Source organism: Polypterus senegalus, chromosome 14 (assembly GCF_016835505.1).
Source record: "Polypterus senegalus isolate Bchr_013 chromosome 14, ASM1683550v1, whole genome shotgun sequence".
Lineage (NCBI taxonomy): Eukaryota > Metazoa > Chordata > Cladistia > Polypteriformes > Polypteridae > Polypterus > Polypterus senegalus.
The window spans coordinates 1,545,156-1,561,785 of NC_053167.1; the positions used below are offsets into that span (position 1 = coordinate 1,545,156).

General features: G+C 39.9%; 1 protein-coding gene across 1 annotated transcript in view; it reads right to left on the bottom strand.

Annotated features, from left to right (window-relative positions):
- Positions 1 to 15,964, bottom strand: part of ptpn1 (protein tyrosine phosphatase non-receptor type 1) — a 103,791-nt gene extending 87,827 nt beyond the window's left edge. Inside the window, exon 1 of the mRNA XM_039734622.1 lies at positions 15,753 to 15,964. Within this exon, the coding sequence (XP_039590556.1) occupies positions 15,753 to 15,821 (69 nt within the window). The 5' untranslated portion in view covers positions 15,822 to 15,964. The remainder of the gene's footprint in view (positions 1 to 15,752) is intronic.
- Positions 15,965 to 16,630: the final 666 nt, after the last annotated feature.

Genomic DNA, 16,630 nt, shown 5'->3' on the forward strand with positions numbered 1-16,630 from the left:
GGTGATCACCATCGATCAAAGAACTGTCACTTACCGAGTGGTTTCCATGCCCGGAGATACCACCTACCTTTTCCATTCTCTTTGTTACATATTGCACGGCCATATCAGGCTCACTCTTGATATCCGGAGGAACATTGTGTCTTATGTATTGAATGACTGGGACAGGTTCAAGGTGTGGACTGATGACGGTACAGGAGATAATTATACTACACAGGAGCACTAGAAGAGTGAAATGCTTAAACCCTTCACCTATGCATCTGCATGTGAGTTGATGGCTGCCGCCGAATTGTTCGGTTGTCGCTTTCAAGTGTACCGAATGGCCAAATATTTTACACCTTTCGACAACCGCCAATGCCTCATCTTAGATTGGCAGGTGACGATTTCAGTAGTGGACACTTTGATGTTTATGAATGTTTAAACTCTCAAAAGCTGGATGTGAAGTTAGATGAAACCGGTTATATACTTACAACGCTTGACAGATGCCGAATGTCTCTTCAACACAAGTCCTACAAATACTGTCGTAATTGAAACAAACCGATTATGAGAGCAGCAATCCAAGCTGTGAGATCTGAAACAAGATTACTGTTCATATGGCCAACTGTACGTTGCATGCTCAAGAGTAAGCTCAGCGCACAGCTTGGTCATATTACAACGGGAGGGCCGAACTGACAATGTAGTATACAAAGAGATCCTTAACAAATAATTATTGGAATAATTTCCCTCAGTTTAATAAAAATTTTAAGGCAGTAATTTGCCGCTGCGAAGCACGGGTCTTTTGCTAGTTAGCACTATAAGTAATATGATAATTATCATTTCTTACTAACCCTCACCTATTCGGTTTCTCTCTCTCTTCTTGGTACTCAAATGTGGCACTTGGTGTCACTGCCCACCTGCCAAGTTCTTTTGCCTGCCTAAGGTAAAGTCATCTCTGATGGAGGATCATCGCAAGAATCATTGGGTAGAGGGGTCCTTTAATTGGATTAGCTGGCCCAGCACTGACTCAGCTGTGGAATGGCCAATAGGGGGAGGCAGCTTGATGGCCAAGGTCTCCAGGACTCTGAACAAATCCAAATCTTATTATGAGATATCATCTACTGTTGAATTCTGCTTTGTACTTGTAATATTTCTATTGTACTATTGTATTGAGGATTACTTGTGTTTTGTTCTGTGTATTGAACGCCCCAACCTACCTGGAAAGGGGTCTCTCTTTGAAGTGCCATTTTTTCCCCCTACAAGGGTTTTTTTTTTGGAGTTTTTCCCCTTGTCTTCTTAGAGAGTCAAGGCTGGTGTCAAAAGGCAGGGCCTGTTAAAGCCTATTGCAGCACTTTGTGTATGATTTTGGGCTATACAAAAATAGTCATAAAAAAGAGGGTAAATACAACACAATATACACAGAACAGAACACAAGTAATCCTCAATACAATAGAAATATTACAAGTGCCGAGCAGATTTCAACAGTAGATGATATTACATAACAGGATTTGGATTTGCTCAGAGTCCTGGAGACCTCGGCCATCAAGCTGCCTCCCCCTAATTGGCCACACTATACGACTCTTCAAATCCACCCGGGGAGGTAAACGTTAACATTATACAAAAGTTATTGTCTGTTATACCTGCTTTAATCACTAATAATCACGCTTTAATATAATACGGTTTTATATCAGTATGCTGCTGCTGGAGTATGTGAATTTCCCCTTGGGATTAATAAAGTATCTATCTAAACCAAGCAATTTGACAATGTATTGTTTTAATTTCACTAAAAAAAAAAAATAAGCATGTTAAAACTATCCTTATATTTTTTAAGGAACAAAATATTAACAATACATTTAATTGTTTTTGCATTCTCTTTTCTAGCATAACAGACAAAACTTTTAAAGAGAGCTGGGTATTTACATTTTTTTTCCCCATTGTCATACTGAGAACTTGTCAAACCCCCGATTACACGACATTACTTTTCAGTCAGAGCCTTCATTTGCATATTCTTAGTGAGTCACGAACAGCTGCAGCACACACATGGTGGATGGCTGTGCAGGGTGACCGACATTCTCAGCAGCTTGGTTATAGCACTCTACGACCGATAGCCACTGAGGCAGACTCTGCTGTAGTGAGTACAAGAACTAACAACCATTGAGCACTCATCCAAAAGTACAATGCATGCAATGCAGAATCACGGGTTTTGGGGGCAAGCAAAGCCAGGTTTCTGAACTGGACAAGCAACAGGGAGACTTCTCTATGTAATGTTTTGTGTTTAAAAGAATGGAAAAAGGATAAAAGATAAACCAAGATTGCAACTGCCTGCTGCCACCAGCACTGTTGGGTGGCATGTTAATTTCCTATCCATAGGAAATTTAAAAATGTTAAAAAGTCAGGAGGGAGTCATGTAAATCAGTCACCCACTGCGACTGGACATCTTCAAGGTAACAAGACCCAGAAACTGCTCTCTGATTCATAGTCAAAATGTGTCACGCCAACCTCAGTGGATTACTTGTGCAGATTAGGAAGCGTTTTCTGCACTGTTTGGCCATTGTAACAGATATCCTACATACTTTAATCAACTTTTATATGATGTGTCATTTTCTTTCCATAGCTAAGCTGGTTAGAAATTTCAGTCGTGGCCGAAAGTTTTGAGAGTGACACAAGTATTGTTTTTCAAGAAAGAATTGTAGCAAAACATCCTCTGAGAGCAACTTCTCCCAACCACCCAAGAACAGCTTGGTGACCAACAATGAACAATCCAGCATGATGGAGCACCGGGCCATAAGGCAAAAGTGATAACTAAGTGGCTCGGGGAGCAAAACATCAAAATTTTGGATCCATGGTCAGGAAACTCCCCAGACCTTAATCCCATTGAGAACTTGTGGTCATTTCTCAAGATACGGGTAGACAAACAAACAAAAACCCACAAATTCTGACAAACTCCAAGCATTGATTATGCAAGAATGAGCTGCCATCAGTCAGGATTTGGCCCAGAAGTTATTTGACAGCATGCCAGGACGAATTGCAGAGGTCTTAAAGAAAGAAGGGCAAACACTGCAAATACTGACTCTGCATAAACTCAATGTACTTGTCAATAAAAATCTTTGAAACTTATGAAATGCTTGTAATTACACTTTAGTATACCATAGAAACATCAGACAAAAAGATCTAAAAACACTGAAGTAGCAAACTTTGTGAAAAGCCATACTTGTGTCATCCTCAAAAGTTTTGGCCACAACTGAATGCATTTTAATTGAATTAAGCTTGGCTTTAAGAACACAATTGTGTGTGGCAAATGCATATGTGAGGGGGTACCCAAAGTTAACCAGAATATGTACCTGCTGTGCAATCACAACTTAGATGCAAACTCTTACTCGAATTGATCTTTGCTCCATGTGACTTTCTTCTTCCCACATATGTAAAAAGAACTCAAAAGGTAAGTCTTTTTGTACCGTGGAGGCAGACAGACAGTCAGACAGACAGACAGTCAGACAGACATACGTAAAATGCTAGCAGGCATTGGACAATGTTTCTGTTCAGTGATTCCAAAAATGTTTCCACCAATTGTGTTTCATCAGCTTTGCCATAAGCAGGCAAACAGAGGAGATTCAAAATGTGCCATCAAGACCTTTATACACACACACACACACAAACAAACACACGCACACACACGTACCTGGTTCTCTTTTACTAAGCTGTATGTACACTGCTATGTCACTGGTACTATATGCAAATATCGAACCCCATACTGCTGCAAGGGTCCTCCAGTTCATTCCTGGGAGGCCTCGGGGGCCGAATGCTTTTGTTCCAAAACAATTTCTTAATTTTGGCAACTATTACTGCTGAACTGATGGTTGAGAAATTTCTATTCTCATGTTTTCATTTTGAACAGAACATAGATAGATACATATATAGAGAGATAACTCAAAATTCAGTATCTCAGAACATTAGAATATTATATAAAACCAAAAAAAAAAAAAAGATTTTTAATACAAAAAATGTTGGCCTACTGAAAAGTATGTCCATGTACACACTCAAAACTTGGTCACAGCTCCTCTGCATGAAATACTGCATTAATGCTGCATGGCATGCAGGTGATCAGCCAGTGGCACAGCTGAGGTGTTATGGAAGCCCAGGACGCTTTGATCGTGGCCTTCAGCTCGTCTGCATTGTTGGCTCTGGTGCCTCTCATCTTCCTCTTGATAGATTCTCTATGGGGTTTAGGTCAGGTGAGTTTGCTGGCCAATCAAGCACATTAATAGCATGGTCATTAAACCAGGCATTGGCACTTTTGGCAGTGTGGGCAGGTGCCAAGTCCTGCTGGAAAATGAAACCAGCATCTCCATAAAGCTTGTCAATTTAGGGAAGCATGAAGTGCTGTAAAATTTCCTGGTAAATGGCTGTGCTGACTTTGGACTTGATGAAACACAGTGGACCAACACCTGCAGATCACATGGCTCCCCCACTGTGGAAACTTCACACTAGACCGCAAGCAACTTTGATTCTGTGCCTCTCCACTCTTCCTCCAGACACTGGGACCTTGATTTCCAAATGAAATGCAAAATTTACTTTCACCTGAAAAGAGGACTTTGGACCACCGAGCAACAGTCCAGTCAGTTTTCTCCTTAGTCCAGGTAAGACGCTTCCGATGTTGTCTCTGTTTCAGGAGTGCATTGACACAAGGGATGCTGTGACAGTTGTAGCCCATGTCCCTGATACGTCTGTGTGTGGTGGCTCTCGAAGCACCGACTCCAGCCGCAGTCCACTCCAGTGAATCTCCCCCAAATTCTTGAATGGGCTGTGCTTCACAATCCTTTCAATTCCTGCAGTTATCCCTTTTTCTGGCACATTTTTTCCTTCCATTAATATGCTTAGATACAGCACTCTGTGAACAGCCAGCTTCTTTAGCAATGACCTTTTGTGGCTTCCCCTCCTTGTGGAGGGTCTCAGTGACTGTTTTCTGGACAACTGTCGAGTCAGTAGTCTGATTGAGTGGCCTACTGAACCAGACTGAGAGACCATTTCAAGGCTCAGGACCCCGTTGCAGGCATTTTGGGTTAATCAGCCGAGTGGAGTGGGAAACCAGGAGTCTACAATATTGAACTTCACAATATTCTAATTTTCTGAGATACTGAATTTGGGGTTTTCATTAGCTATAAGCCATAAATCAGCAAAATGAAAAGAAATACATGTTGGAGATATATCACTCTGTGTGTAATGAATCTATATAATATACGAATTTTAAAAATAAAAAAAAAAAAATGGTTTGGGTAGAGCACTCCTTTAACAAATTGGCCCTTAGACCTTATATGAAACATATAATATATAATTTCCTTTTTTTGATAAGAACATTATATAGAATTTTGCCAATTTTCTTATGCTATGAGACTGAATAGTCATTTTCACTATTTTGAGAAGTTAAAATATTACTCTATATATTTTGTAAAGTGTTATTTGCTTATATTATATGATTACATTACTAGCCAGATTACCTGTTGAAGACAGGCAACAGAATAATTTAAACCAAGAGTTCCCAAACTTTTTTTCCGCCACAGACCCCTTTAACAAAAACTTTTAAAACCATCGACCCCCTAGTCATCTGCTTTACTTACTCAAATTAATACATTTGTACAGTACTCGATATAAAATATTTCGCTAGATATCAAACTTTTCATTTTAATCACTTGTAATTAATGATTGAAAAAGATAAAAGGACTAAAGAATATGGCATTATCTTGTGTAACATTTAATATCAAAACCAGCACGAAGAAAAGAAAATTAAAGCAAAAAAATACAAGCAGAGTTTTTTCTTTTTTTACATTTTTGACATTTATGAAATAAATATGTAAATTCAAAATAAGTACAAATAGTCCACGCTGTACTGTCTGCATTTATTTTTTGGTTCAGTCATATTATCTGAAGAAAAAAAAACTTTTAAATTTCAACAACTCCTGTAATAAAAAAAAAAACAAGTATGCATTTATTTAAAACAGAAGATTTTTGTTCAAACTCGAATAAATAAACTGCATCCTCTGATTTTCTTGTTCGTAGTACTGCTCCTCAATAATTATATTCAAAGTTCGAATCACAAATAAGTAAATGTCACATCAAACGAACCAATTTATAGTGTTTTATAAAAACATGACCGTACAAGACTGAGATTCTGCTAATATCGAAAATCCGTGGTCTCGTCCCACCGCGAGCAAGTGCGGACATGCAACGGTTTTTCATGTCCGCACTTGCTTTGATACGTTCGATAAGACAATGCACAGACATGGTTTGTGCTATATGAGTTTTCATGCATTCTTACGTGTGACTCCTTTAATGACACATTTTACCTTTTCGTTCACAAGTTTGGTATGTAATGTGTTTTTTTATCAAAAGAGTGTGTTTTTTTTTTTTAAATTATTTTACTTCTTAATTAGGTACCTATTGGAATCATAGATATTTTGAAATAAACAAATAGCAGTAATAAGGGGGTCTATTTTTGCTATCGTCGACTCCCAAATTTTTTTTATTGAAACTATCGACCCCAGGGGGTTGATATCGACCACTTTGGGAACTCTTGATTTAAACATATATGCCATCTCTTGCCCTACATGTATTTTCAGCACCTCTCCTCTGTATCTGTGTGTCTGAACCTCTCTTCACTGGCGCTCCCTCTCTCAAGCACATTCCCATAAAGCCTGCTTCTCAGACTCGGCCAATATTTTCAAGGCGCCTTTCTCAACTTCTGTCCAGTTTTTATGCTTTATGTCTTGAAAGCGACTCTAAGTGTGTGCCTTTACTCCTCCTCATGCTTCTCACACTTGCACTTCCTCTTTCGTTACAACACCAATGCCAAACTGACCAAACAGACTAGACTGCTTTGACGGACAGGACACACAGACGTTAGTGTTTTATTAAAACAGATGATATCCAATTCCCATTACTTTGGATATGGCAAGCTCTAAAGCAGGGGTTGCCAAGTCCGGTCCTAGGAGACCACCGTGGCTGCAGGTTTTCATTCTAACCCTTTTTTAAATGAGTGCCCTGTTTGTTCTGCTTATTAACTTCAGTGAATTCACTTTAATTGAATTGCTTTTTTAAGATTTGTTCCCCTGAATTTCTTCATCGTTTCTCCGAATTGCTTCATTTCTTTCCTCAAATGGTACCCAAACAGAAATGTGAAGCGAGTGAACCAACAGAAGAGCAACTAAGTCAGGGCCTCAAACTCCAACCAATCTCACTCCAACCAGCAGCTTAATGAGGTGCCAATTCTTATTGTTAATTAAACCCGTTCTTTAATTTTGTGGCTTGTTGCTGCTCTCGTGGTGAATCAGCAGATATTTACGAAATTGTTGATTTTCTCCTTTCGAAGAACCCTGTTAAAATGTTTTGGGGACCTGAGCAGATCGACATTCCTGAGACCTTCATCTTTCTTTAATTTTCAGATATTGTATAATGGACACCAGTTGCTTTGGTTCATTTTGTATCTCATTATTGTTTGGCTGCTAATTAAGGAAAAACAAACAAACAATTAAGGGATCCGAGTCTTCAAGAACAAGCCAATTAATTCAAAAGAAGTTAATTAGCAGCAAAAACAGGGCACTTAAGAAAAGGTTTAGAATGAAAACCTGCAGCCACAGTGGTCCTCCAGGGCTGGAATTGGCGGCCCCTATCCTAAAGAACTTATTTTGAATTCTGGTAACATAATTGAGTAGTAAAAAAAAAGTAGGATTTGGACACACACGCACACGCACACGCAATATGGCCGCAACCTTACAGACACCTGACCATCACAACCTAAAAATATTGGCACCCCTGTACTTTCAGAAAATGCACTGCTTCTCCCAGAAAATTGTTACACTAACAAATGCTTTGATATTTACATGTTTACTTCTTTGGTTTAAATCTAATCTATTATCATTACACGCTGAACAACTGAAATGGACTTGGCAAAATTATTGGCACACTCAACTTAATACTTGGCAGCATTCCATTTCCAAACAATAACCAAAAAGAAATCGCTTCCTGTAACCATAAATGAGTTTGTTAAAACCTCTCTACTGGAAATTTCAACCACATCTACTTTGACCAACTAATCCATTTCTCCCAGATTTGAAGTGTGCCTTCTCCCAGCTGCTGTTTTGACATCGCTCCAGAGGTGTTCAGTAGGATTTAAATCTGGACTCGCCACTGAACACTTTCAGAACTCTCCATTGTTTTGTCTTAAACCCATTTCTGTGTGCTTTTTGAAGTATACTTTGGATCATTGTCCTGCCGGAAGACCCTTGACTCCTAACTGACACTGGGCCCTACTCTGCACTCAAAAATTCTATGGTAGTCTTCAGATTGCATGCAATGCACAATGTCAAAGTGTCCAGTTCCAGAAGCAGCACAGCATCTCCAAAAAGTCCGTGAACCTTCACCGGGTTCGCCATCTTAAACAGACTTCACAAGGAGAGTCAGGTCTCTGTTGCGAAACATTACGCCGTTCATCATGGCCAGATTTCTCGGATTTACAAGAATAAGGAATCAATATCACAAGACTGGCAGAACAATGGCAATCTGCACAAAAAACAAAAAAGAATAGGGAAGGCTAAAGACATACAGGTACATCAGAGCAGTCAATATGTATGTATGCATGCATGCATGCATGCATGCATGCATGTATGTATGTATTAAACATTTATTCACTATACTCTTCAAGTCAAGTTGGGGAGCATGCACTGGTACAGTGCGTTGCCGCACCCACTACACAATGAAACAACTCGGGATGACCCTCTAACTGCCGCAACCAGGTGTTATGTGGGCGACCACTTGGCCTGGTCCAGCCACTCGGACCCTTAACAATGAGGATCTTACTTGCCGGATCACCCTCGGGGAAACACGCCACATGCCCATAGTGCCGTAAGTGACACTCCCTCACAATGCAGGTAATGTGCCTCACTCGGTACTCCATGAGCAGCCGCTCATTTGACACAAAGTCAAACCAATGGTACCCAAGGATTTTCTGGAGAGACACAGTACCAAAGGAGTCCAGTCTTCGTCTCAGGTCACTTGATAGCATCCATGTCTCGCAACCATATAGCAAGACAGGAAGCACCAGGACTCTAAAGACTTGGTCCTTCGTCCTTTTGCATAGTTATCGGGAGCACCACACACCCCTTTCCAGCGACCTCATGACCCCCATTGCTCTCCCAATCCATCTACTGACTTCATAGGAAGAGTCACCAGAGACATGAATGTCACTGCGGAGTTAAGAAAAACTCTCAACAAGGTCAACAATCTCTCCGCAGACAGACACACTGCTTATGACCGTACCCAAGAGGTCATTAAAGGCCTGGATCTTGGTTTTTATCCAGGTCACTCGTAAGCCCAGACACTCCGACTCCTCGCTCAGTCTCTCGAGACCCCTGATCAGAGCCTCCATTTACTCCGTGAAGATCACAGCATCGTCAGCAAAGTCAAAATCTGTGAATCTTTCTTCACCAACAGATGCCCCGCAGCTGCTGGAACCCACAACCTTGAAGACTATATTCTTCACCGTAGTCTATTTTAATGAATGTTTTATTGTGTTTAACTAGGCTCGGTAACTGAATGGTCAACTTTCAGGACTGACATGTTGCACTCCTATTAACAGTGCAAAATACCAACAGATATTAGCAGTACAGACTTTATGAACTCCTTCAATGAGAAAATTAAAAATATAAGATCCCAGATCTCTGCATCACAGTACAAACCAAATACTAGCTTAGCAGACCCTGTCTCAAATTGCATTCAGCACTTTAATAATTTTAATCCTGTAACTGAGCAGGAAGTCTTAACTTTAATTTCTAAAATGAAGCCCACTACTTGTTCCCTAGATCCAGTGCCAACAAAACTAGTAAAAAGTGCAATGGATGTTCTTGCAGCCTATTCTAAACATTATCAATAGTTCATTACTGCATGGCACCGTACCTGATGCACTAAAAGTGTCAGTCATTAAACCATTACTTAAAAATTCAGACCTAGACCCACACATACTAAATAATTATAGGCCTATTTCAAATTTACCGTTTCTCTCTAAAATACTAGAAAAGTAGTCGCCAGTCAGCTTCAGTCACACCTTACGCATTACAATTTATTTGAGAAATTCCAGTCTGGTTTTCGCACTGGTCATAGTACAGAAACGGCACTAACACGGGTTGTAAATGACATTCTGATATCCTCTGATGAAGGAAACTCCACTGTAATTATGTTGTTGGACTTAAGTGCAGCATTTGACACCATTGACCATTCTATTTTACTGCACAGGCTAGAAAACGACGTTGGGCTTACAGGCCCGTGCTCGCTTGGTTTAGTTCTTATTTATCAAATCGATTCCAATATGTACAGAAATGTGCTGACAGTACTCCATCATTATACACAGAAGTTCAATATGGTGTCCTGCAGGGCTCAGTACTGGGACCTTTACTGTTTTCACTTTACATGCTTCCACTGGGATCTCTCATTAGGAAACATAATGTTAATTTTCACTCGTATGCAGATGACACCCAGTTATACCTTTCATTTAAATCAAATAAGTTTCCGATGTTGTCTTTAATTAGTTGTGTTAGTGAATTAAAGGAGTGGATGAATGAGAACTACTTGTCTTTAAATACAGATAAAACAGAGATGTTAATTGTTGGAGGGAATGGCGCTGATCACAGCAATATTTTGTCATCGTTTAACTCAGTTGGAATCCCAATTAATTTTACTGAATCAGCCCGCAATCTCGGAGTTCTCTTGGACTCTAGCATGTCATTTAAAGCACATATTACAAAGTTGTCCAAAACATGTTTCTTCCATCTTAAAATGTTAGGAAATTAAGGCGCTTTCTAAATAAACAGGATTCTGAGAAATTAATTCATGCATTTATCTCTAGTAGGATTGACTACTGCAATGCGGTGTTCACTGGCTGTTCAAACTGTTCTCTATACAGCCTCCAGTTAATCCAAAATGCAGCTGCAAGAATTATTACAAGAACAAGAAAATATGAACACATAACTCCAGTTCTTAAATCTTTACACTGGCTCCCAGTTAAGTTTAGGGCAGATTTCAAAATCCTCCTTTTAACATATAAAGCATTAAATGGCCAAGGTCCGCTTACTTGTCTGAACTTATCATGACTTACAAACCTGAGTGCACATTAAGATCTCAAGATGCCGGTCTGCTTATGATTCCAAGGATTAATAAAATAACAGTGGGAGGTCGAGCTTTTAGTTACAGGGCCCCTAAACTGTGGAATGGTCTTCCTGCTTCTATAAGAGATGCCCCTTCGGTCTCAGCTTTTAAATCCCGGCTGAAGACTCACTACTTCAGTTTAGCATATCCTGACTAGAACTGCTGATTAAGTGTACAGACTGCATCTCTGTTAGTCATTAGCACTAAAACATAAGTAACAGTAACACGATAGTTATAATTGAATACTAACCCTCACCTATTCTGTTTCTGTTCTCGGTACTCAAATGTGGCAATTGGTGCCACGGCCCACCTGCCAAGTTGTTTGCCTGCCTATGGTAAAGTCATCCCTGATGGAGGATCACAGGAATCATGGGAAAGAGGGTCCTTTCATCGGATTGGCTGGCCCAGCACTGTTTCAGCCGTGGAATGGCCAAATGGGGAGGCAGCTTGATGGATGAGGTCTGCAGGACTCTAAAAATATCCAAATCTTATTATGTGATATCATCTACTGTTAAATTCCGCTCCGTACTTCTAAAATTTTTATTTTTATGCTGTATTGAGGATTTGTTCTTTTCTGTGTATTGTATTATATTGACCCCTTCTTTTTGACACCCACTGCACGCCCAACCTACCTGGAAAGGGGTCTCTCTTTGAACTGCCTTTCCCAAGGTTTCTTCCATTTTCCCTACAAGGTTTTTGGGAGTTTTTCCTTGTCTTCTCAGAGAGTCAAGGCCGGGGGGCTGTCAAGAGGCAGGGCCTGTTAAAGCCCATTGCGGCACTTCCTGTGTGATTTTGGGCTATGCAAAAATAAATGGTATTGTATTGTATTAAGCGCACGTGGCGATCTCATCCAGAGGCCTTGTACAGTCAACTGTACTTGGAACTGCATCGTGATCTTAGGCTCGTGTGCAGCTGCTTGGCCATGGACACACACTTCATGGGGCTCCCAATGCGGAGTTCTTTTGTAGATGTTGGAAATCTGCAGTGAGTGGTAAAACAAAGTATAGTCCATTTGTACATGCTATGTGCTTCAGAGACCATTCTTTGGGTGTCTGTGAGGTCTACCACATTATGGCCGAGCTGTTGTAGCCCCTTGATGCTTAGCACTTAGTTGACCAGGACAGATCTACCAGAGCAGATATTTCACGTACTGACTAGAAGCAAAAGTGGTATCCTATGACAGTGCCACAAGTAATGTCACTCAAGTTCTTCAGCACAACCTGCTCGACTGCGAGAGTTTGTCAATGGCGAGTGCATGACTATGTGCTTGTCTTGTGCACTTGTTAACAATGGGTGCAGCAGAAATATATTAAGTCAATAATTTGGAGGGGTGGCCAAATATTTTTAGCCATAAAGTGTATATATTACACACACACACAAATTACAGAACTAGAACTACCTTAGTAGATAACAGATTTAGTTAATTGTAAACAACACTTTGCTTTCCCTCCCTTACTTTCACAACACTTGAGACTTTAAAAAACGTTACTTGCTTTGCTATTTAATAAGGAGATTTTTAAAGATGATAAAGCAAAAAAAAAAAAAATCACTTAGCAATAAATAAGATCCAAGATTAAAATCAAAAGGATATAGAAAGGACTCGAATCATGCTGGTTCTAAGCTGCAGACAAGACGCGCTACCACCTGTGTAATTCTGAATCCATCAAAGATTGGAAAGAAGACGGGAGATGTCTCCCTAGTAAATGTAAAACAGCACTGTGGTTTCCTCCATTTTTTCCTCACAATTAAATTCACTTTTTGGCGAGGTTGGAGTTTTCTGGTGCTTAAGGCCCCAAGGTGGATCCAATTAGTGAAAGCAACTTTTCCTTAGGTTGGCTGCGCACATTCAAGAATAATCCGTCAGTCACACCCATAAATACAAAGAGTGATCAAAAGCTTTAAGCCTGAACCTGACAGGTGTCTTCATCAGTGCTACTTTTTAAAGGAATACTCCACCCAGAAATGATTTCTTTATACATTACTTAGCCCGTGTACTTTGTAGTGGTCACTAAGAAAAAATTTTAATGTCACGTTTTCAGCAAAACGGAGAGAAAGAAGTTTAAGACATAATGGAAGGTTAGTGCTATACAACAGCAAGTGATGTGTATATGGGGAAGAATTAAAATTAAAAAAATAAAAAATCACGTAATCCACATGTCCATTATCCACATGTTATTTTCAAAATACATGCTTTTTAGCTAAAATATTATTACTTCCTGAATTATCAGCACACACACACACAAACAGGAAACCTAAAGCCTCATGGGAGTCACTTTTTGAAATGAAGACAGGATTCTTGACTCTTCTACAATGTCATAAACGTTTTATCTCAATTCTTCCTGAAAACATGATATTAAAAATTTTTACTCAAACACAACTACAAAGTACACTGGGAAAAATGATTATATTTCATTGGTGAATCTAAGTTTTTGGTATTTGTCATCTGTGTCTAATTCTTGTTTTAGAAGCAAGTCAGCATTGATACTCAAAACCATAAAAAAATGCAATAAGTAAAGTTCTAACGGCTAGAGCAAAGAAAAAAATATTTTCAAAAATGTACTTTTAATTAAGGTGTACCAGGACCAAAGCCACTTCATGTACCACAGTCAAGAGATGGCCTGCAAAATTCCATTGTGACAGAGTTGAGCCGGGGCTGGCAAACCATAAATAATCCATGGCAGAAAAAGTATTTCCATCATGAAGTAGATCATAACTGAGAACTTCGGAGTGATGGTACATTAGATAGCAGTATAAACAATTACACATGAAAGAGGTCCGTAAAGGACGGGCGTCCAGAATGTTGACTCCTAAAATTAAGATTTTCTTTGAAGTATTGTATGCAATGAATCTTCAACTAATTCATTTAATCTCTGAGCAACTGAAGAAGCTTTTCATATCTGGGGAAACATCATAATGACCCAAAGAACAACTGAAACAATGAATGTATATCAAACAAATGTAAGGTCTAAAATAACACCTGCAACATCAAGGACACATGGGTGTATTTCTTAGGGCCTGTGTAACTGGTCAATATTACATTGGGTTGCTTTGGCAATGGCTGCAATCTGAGAAAGGCAGTAGGGAAAGTTGAAGACCACCCCCTTTCACGACAATACCCCCACTCAAAGTTGCACATTTTGCAAATGCTGTTGTGCAAAGCAAGGTCACACTAAATTGTACTTTTCAGACCCGGCTTTCTATATTTATCAGCTTGTTCCCATATCTAAAGTATCACCTCCCTAGGACATGTTATGCCCACGATGAAGACTTCAAAGCAGCTACAATAAAGACAAACTTGTTTGTCTGCCAATGAACAGCTATGTGAATGTTAAATAAATGGTATTTGTGATCACAAGAACTGCACAGAAAAACAAATGGTTTTGTTGTGCTGCTAGCATTTCTCTGAATAGGTCAGACTTGAAGCTTTTCTAATCACCCATCATATATACAGCAGTTGTATAAGTAGATTAATACTCAGATATATCTAAATATAAAGATCTACCTTTATGGTAAAGCCAAATACCTAATTTACTGTAACCTGTCCCCTCCACCTTTTTGCGTAGTGTTGTAAATAAAACTGGATTAAACTGGTTTGAAAGTGGATTGATGGCACATCAAGGGAAACTAGAATCTAATTTAAAATAACTAGCTGATTAAGAGGACATATTTCAATACTCTCATTGTTAAACCATTACCTAAACACATCTGACGAATATAAGCTGCCAAAAAGGGTGAGAAAACTAAATAAAGTAGCAAATAAAGCCGTACAATGACATCTAAGGCAATACACGAAATTACTCGGAATTAAAATTATGCAAATTAGGTCTACAATGCAGAACTGGAAGCGAGACCGTTATATTAACAGAAGTTTTCCTCTTTTTCATGCATGTGCGGCGCAGGCACGCCCTTGAAACCTTGGTCCTGCCTTATGTCCCATGCTGCCGGGATCAGCTCCGACCGCACGGGATTACACGGGGTCGAAACTGGACGGGTTGGTGGATGGCTATATCTGCTGCATTTCTATTATGAAATACCAAAAAAAAACAAGTCAACAAATTTAGCTAGAAAAAAAATGGACTATTCTTTAGAAAGATGGAAATGGCAAACTAATGTCGTAATTAAATCACACCACAAAATAATACAGCGCACGTAATGAGCCCCAGCTCAAGGAGGTCGTTTTCAATAGTGCACACCAAGATACAGCACCGGCAACTGCTAGCAGAAATTTCACTTTGTTACAACATGCCAGTAAACAAGCCTGTGGGAACACGAAATGTCGACCTTTAATACAATTTTGGGAAAATGAACACGAAAACGTGATTTGATGAGACCTTGCACACGAAGGCAAGTCCGGACGGTTTATTTCACCAACACCGTTTCCCTGTTTCATATGGATTCTTTTTCGAACCATTTCAGCGGGAACCGCTGAATTTGTCCCTAATGGATCAGTCATTTTTTTTTAAACGGCAACTTATAAACAACAGCCAAGCGCGCGCACACACACACTTACTGTAACTATATTTCATGATTCCCCCACCCCCTCGATCTTCCGGGTTCCCTTCCATATCCGATGCGGTCCTGTCCCTCACCTGGTAAACGGAGTTCCAATTCCCACTCTCGTCGATCTCTAAGAACTCAGCTTCCATCTCCGCTGCCATGACGAATGCCTCCAAACTCCCTCTCTGAAAGTAATGTTAAATAGCTGCGGCGCGATCAAAGTCTGACAAATTAGTACGATTCCAATAAACGACGCTGCTCAGCCGCTCCTCTTTGTGCCTTGCGCTCTGACCGGAAACGCACTTTTGCTCCTCCTACTTTTCGGCAATCCCACAGTCCTATTGGTGAATTGAGAGGGAAAGTCCTCAATTTACCAATCAGAGGCTACGGGAGGCGGGATTGTGTAATCTCGTTGAAGATTAACTGTGATGCGTGCGTATTCGGGCTGAGAAGCTTTTTCACGCGTGTCTATCCGAATATCTTTTTTACATTTAAATGAAACAGTTTATAAAGCATAAGACAGCGGTGATGCGGAGCCAGAAAACCACCCAGCACGGGGTACTTCCGTTCAGTTTAGAATAGACAGCCGAACATATGCGCCATTGGACCAGATTTTAATTCTCTAAAGCACGAGGAGAACATGCAAAGTCTGTATTGACTTTTCTAAAGGGTGTCCAAACGCTACTTGCCTCATCATCGTCTTGTGCACTTTTCCAGCATTTGCTAACAAGATTCCGGATGTGATGGAGATCCTGAGCCGGGACTGGGAGCGCTGGTAACCCAAATTTACGCGAGTCCAGCTTGGAATAAAACCATTTTACATTGTAATCTCAAATTAAATAATAGTCGTGGTGCACAATCCCACCACGGCATATCGTTTATATTTATCTGATTTGTTTTATTCGTTTTAATTGAACTGTAAAGTTAATAGATATCTTTCCATTTCTGACAAGAAATGTTTTGCATCACA